This window comes from Quercus robur, chromosome 6, assembly GCF_932294415.1.
Source record: "Quercus robur chromosome 6, dhQueRobu3.1, whole genome shotgun sequence".
Taxonomy (NCBI): Eukaryota; Viridiplantae; Streptophyta; class Magnoliopsida; order Fagales; family Fagaceae; genus Quercus; species Quercus robur.
In genome coordinates, this window is record NC_065539.1 from 39,106,687 (window position 1) to 39,111,709 (window position 5,023).

Consider the following 5,023-nt stretch of genomic DNA (forward strand, 5'->3'; position numbering starts at 1 on the left):
AGAGATGTCGTTGTATCCTAAAGAACGACCGCCTAAGCCATTTGCATCAACGGATTCATTCCAGTGGGGGCGAAATCGCTTCTTAAGGACAGCGGATTTAGTTCCGTGCCTCGGCAATAAGTTTTACTTAATCCTTAATTTTATACGCTTTTGTACTTGTCTATTTTACTTATAAGTTAATTTGAGCATATCTTGTTTTATTGATATATTATTGATATTGCTTTGTAACTTTGTTAATCAATTTGGACAATTTTCAAACTATACTTCCAACATTTGGACCAATTCACCAGCAAAAAATTGTTAAGTCATGGCCTCAAGACAAGAAGAAGGTACAGAATAGCACCTATTTCGATTAAGCCTTCAAACATCGCACATAAACGGTATTATTCTTTTATGCTTCTATTCAAGCTTCACAAACATGAGGTCAATATGTTATTAAAAAAAAAAAAGTGCGTTACGTCATAACAAACCGAAAGTGTTAAAAGGCTTAGGAGTCATTCTCGCTAACACTTTCTTCGTCTTTATCATCTTCATCTTTATTATCGGAGTTCAAAGCCTGAAATGCGGCAAAGCAGAAGTCCCATCAAAGCCTTTTTCATTGAAGTAGTTACAATAGTCTCTCACTGTGGTTTCCCTATACTTTGGAGGATTGTCTTCTGACAATAACTCCTTGACGGGTCCGTAAAGTTTTGAGGATGGCTGAAGACCTGTGCAAAAAAAGCATGCCACAGATACTCTTGGACCAACCTGGTTCGCCAATACTCTGTGTTCAACGCTTTTAAACCTATCATTTGTTATAAGCTGAAAACACCAAACGGTAAAATTTTGTAAATTAGCTACAACAAGAAGAATCCTTGTTGATTTTGGAGCATCAAAATTGAGAAATACATAAGAAATTTATCTGCACCTGCACCTGCACCTGCCCCACACGGGCCACACCGCGGAAGCAAAAACAAGCTTGATAGTTTTTCATATCATTAATACTTAAGTTCATGTATTCCTTTTGTTTGGACATAAATGATCCTTCCAACGTGCTAGTGAAATTTACTCTTTGGCAAATGGCTAAATCCGGATCTCGTCACTCTCACATTAATTAGACCAACAGGTCATTAAAAGTTTTCGTAATATGATTATACTATTCACTACCATAAAACAATTTATTTTAAGAGTTGCTGTTAAATTACCGATTATCTCAAAAGATTAAGCTGTTGGGATATAGCAAATTTAATCATTTAACCAAACAATTCTAACACTCCCCTTCACATGTGAGCCAAGCTAAATTTAATCATTTAACCACACAATTCTAACACTCTCCCTCATATGTGGACCAAGCTACCTTTTTAATAAGTGAGGCTCAACATATGAGATTTTAAATGTAAGGTAGAGTGAGAAAACAATGATCGAACTCAGAATCTTATACTCTGATACCATGTAAGGCCTCCACTTATTAAGGGGAAGTTTAGGCCTACATGTGAGGGGGGTTTTAGAATTAGGTTAAGTGATTAAATTTACCACATCCCAAGAGTTTAAACTTTTGGGACAATCGGTAAGTTAACATGGTATTAGAGTATAAGATCAATAAGTTCGATCCATGTAATGTATTGCTAAATATGTAAGTGTCAATGCCAAAATTGATTGTCAATAATGATTTAGTCTATGTAATTGGATCCAACAATATTATATAAACTACTTATTCTTACCATTGTTACACAATGTTAGACTTTATCCTTAACTAACCACATTACTCACACGTTAATATTCTATTAGAAAATGTGAAGACTTACTTGAAGAAGATCTCCAATGTTAACCACCAGAGCCCCCGGCACGGGAGTGATATCAATCCACTTGTTCTGATGCAGAATTTGGAGGCCACCAATATGGTCTTGTAGAAGCACAGTGAAGAAGTCATTGTCAGCATGCTTGCTTGTGCCTAATGTTAGATCAGGTTGTGGGCAAGCGGGATAATAGTGGCACAAAACTGCAAGCCCTTCAGCGCAATCAATGTCATTTAGGTGGTTTGAATTCAAACCAAGGGCCTCCGATAATAACTCGAAAAGTAAAATCCCCAATTTCATTACTTGCTTTGAGTACTCTGCAAGTATATCTCTGCAAGTAATTATATAAGAACAAAGTTTAGTTACAAATTTGTTTGAAAACTAAGATTATAATCTTACTCAATAAAATAAACATTATAACATATTTTGAAATTTTAACCGTTGAATTGCATGTTCTTTACGCTCTTAATGCACATATCAAATTTTGTGTCAAACAGATATTATTAACCATATTATCTATAAGTTTATAATTTATGCATAATTTTAAATTACAAAAACTTGCAATTTAAACAATTTATTGATGACATAGTTATTGATTTTTAATTTTCTAAAACTTTTTGCTAGCATGGAGGATATAAGAAAAATATGTAATCCAATAGTGGATTTGTCAAAAATCAACTCTAATAAAAAGATATTGAATAAGGTTGTAACCTTAGGTTACAACCAATTTAATTTGTAACTAAACTTTATCCAAGCACATAAGGTGGTCACGCTTCATAGGATACAAGTCATTCTCAATGTGAGTGAAAATACAACCATTAGAATATAGATACGGAGTTCACAAAATGAGCATTTAAGAGTACAAAGATTACAAAGTTTACTTTCGAAAATCTCATAAATAAATTTTTCTACCATTTTGTTTTTCTAGTTAAGTGTGCGTTTGGGATTGCTTAAAAAGCCCATTTTTTTTATTATTCAGCTTATTTTTGCTATTATTTATGATTTCTATTACACTTTTTGGTACTATTCATGAACCCATTATACTATTTCAACTACCTTTCAGCTTTATCTACAGTATTTTCAGCAAGAAAAATTCAATTTCAGCTAAATAAGCTGTTTCTAAACAGACACTAAGTGATTTGAAGAAGAATGTAAACAAATGAAGCTTATTAAGCAATAAGCATAATTCAATTTCACTTTAAAAATAGTGCTCTCTCAAGGACAAGCTTAATAAGCATAATTCAATCTCACTTTAAAAATGGTGCTCTCTCTAAGGACAAGGCAATAGAGAAACATCATCATTACTTTCTCCGGATGATCCGTCTAATAATAATTTTATATCTAGAGTTTTAGACAACTATTTTAATATTTGTATAGAAGATAAAACCACTATTGTGATTACTGATTACTGATTAGTTATCTTTTGCCCAATAATGTTAGTAAAATAATTTCCGTCGACTATGAATTGTAAATCACATACCTGCACGAAACCGGCAAGTCTTGTAGCTTTGGAGGATTAGGAGCCATCATACAAATAAATGTATCCCTCCAATTGGTCGCGGCTCCACTATACAAATCAAAGTTGCTGTTGTACAACACCGGTCTCATGGGGTCACGTGTATATAACTCTTTCTTAACCTCAGTATCTTGCTCATAAAATCTACGCACTCCTTCCTTTATCTCCTCCAAAACACTCACAGGGATCCCATGATTGACCACCTGAAAGAAGCCCCATATCTCCGATGCTTCACCAACTCTTTCAACAATCTCCTTGCGTTTAATTACATCTTTGTCTATGCCTTCGAGGTCTATGACAGGAATACTGAACTGGGTGTCACCAGTAGTGGCTGAGGTCTTGTCCAAACTATCTGGTGGGTGATGGAATATACGAGGGATCTCAGTAACCCCAGCATCTACAAGTCCTTTAACACCAGCTTTTGTGTCATCAAAAGCCTTCAACTCACTTGCTCTATCATAGTCTGGCACTTCATCTCTGCTGGTAACAACCATATTTCTTTTCTTTTATGAGGTAGCTGAGGAAGTTCTGCTCAAACGGAACTATATATGCTAGGAGCCACATGTGAGTGATAGAATATAACACAGAATATCCTTTTTTTTATTATAATTAATTAATTGTGACAGTGAAAAGAAATCTAAAGAAAGCAATTTCACGGCTATATCCAGGGCAGTCAAGTAGTGCCGAGTCCACTGACTTTTAACAAGATTTGGAATTTGAAAGCCAATAATGAGTATGAGAGAATCCATCATTATCAGCTATCAATAGCTAACTTTGAAGAAATAATCTATATATATATATATATATATATATATATAAACTATTCATTTTTTTTAGGGATGTGGAAAAAACTGAATATGTATTAAATGTGTGTCAGTTTAGATAGAAAAAGTCAAATCATTTTGTGATAAACCACAGCTGAAAAGTAAAACTTTGTCAATTTCCTATGCAGTGGGATTTGTGATAGATAATAAATGAACCACAGCTAGTTCATTAACAAGTGCTGGCCAGCACTTGTTAACAAAGTCCTATTACTAAAAGTTGAAGCGTGGCATTTATTGCTGCTGAGCTCCAGTTGCACCACCTCATCGTCACGTCATTCGCAACATAATTATTATTTATTCCTATTTTTTACAAAAAATATATATTTAAATAGATTATTGATTTTACATATTCATCTTTATCAATTTTAACATCTACATATATTTCTTTTTTATTTCCAATTTTCCTATAATTTTTTTTTTTTACATTCACTTATTTTTTAAATATTTACACTTTCTTCAACCTTTCTTCTTCCATTACCTTTTCATCTCCTCACTACCCTCTACTTTAATATTGCTATTCATTTTTCCTTTATCTTCATTTATTTGTCTCTTCTTATCGCTTCCCTCTTACACTATAAATTTGTCACTCTTTTCCATTCTTTACATAGTTTTCTCTTACAAAAAGGTTCTCTCTCTCAATGTTTTGGTAGATTTTTATTTTTTATTGCATCTCCGTTTTAAGTTGATAAATTTTTGTATTTTTAAGAACTCTAATTTAGGTTGATATGATTTAGTTTTGTATTTTAAGTTATTATTATTATTATTTTGCTCTTTGATTGTTAAATTTTATCCGATTACATTATAAAAAATTAAAGAAAGTAATTAAAAATAAAATAGTATTCCATTAAATAGCATAATTTGGATAATTTAGTGTTTATTGTTATATCTTTTAATTTTTCTTCTTTTTT

At 32.6% G+C, this 5,023-nt stretch overlaps 1 protein-coding gene across 1 annotated transcript; it reads right to left on the minus strand.

The window, feature by feature from the left end:
• Positions 1-321: 321 nt before the first annotated feature.
• On the minus strand, positions 322-3,785 carry LOC126688696 (1-aminocyclopropane-1-carboxylate oxidase homolog 1-like). Its single transcript, XM_050383469.1, has 3 exons — positions 3,256-3,785; positions 1,785-2,106; positions 322-801 (listed from the first exon to the last, which is right to left on the minus strand). Exons 1-3 carry the CDS (start codon positions 3,783-3,785, stop codon positions 550-552), a joined length of 1,104 nt encoding a protein of 367 aa, XP_050239426.1. The 3' UTR covers positions 322-549.
• Between the last annotated feature and the right edge of the window lie 1,238 nt (positions 3,786-5,023).

Excerpts from the sequence above, each read along its gene's own strand:
- LOC126688696 (XM_050383469.1), bottom strand. The coding sequence starts at position 3,785 with ATGGTTGTTACCAGCAGAGATGAAGTGCCAGACTATGATAGAGCAAGT. Across the intron at positions 2,107-3,255 it reads GACTTGCCGGTTTCGTGCAG|AGATATACTTGCAGAGTACT; the intron begins GTATGTGATTTA and ends AATTACTTGCAG. Across the intron at positions 802-1,784 it reads ACATTGGAGATCTTCTTCAA|CTTATAACAAATGATAGGTT; the intron begins GTAAGTCTTCAC and ends TGGTGTTTTCAG.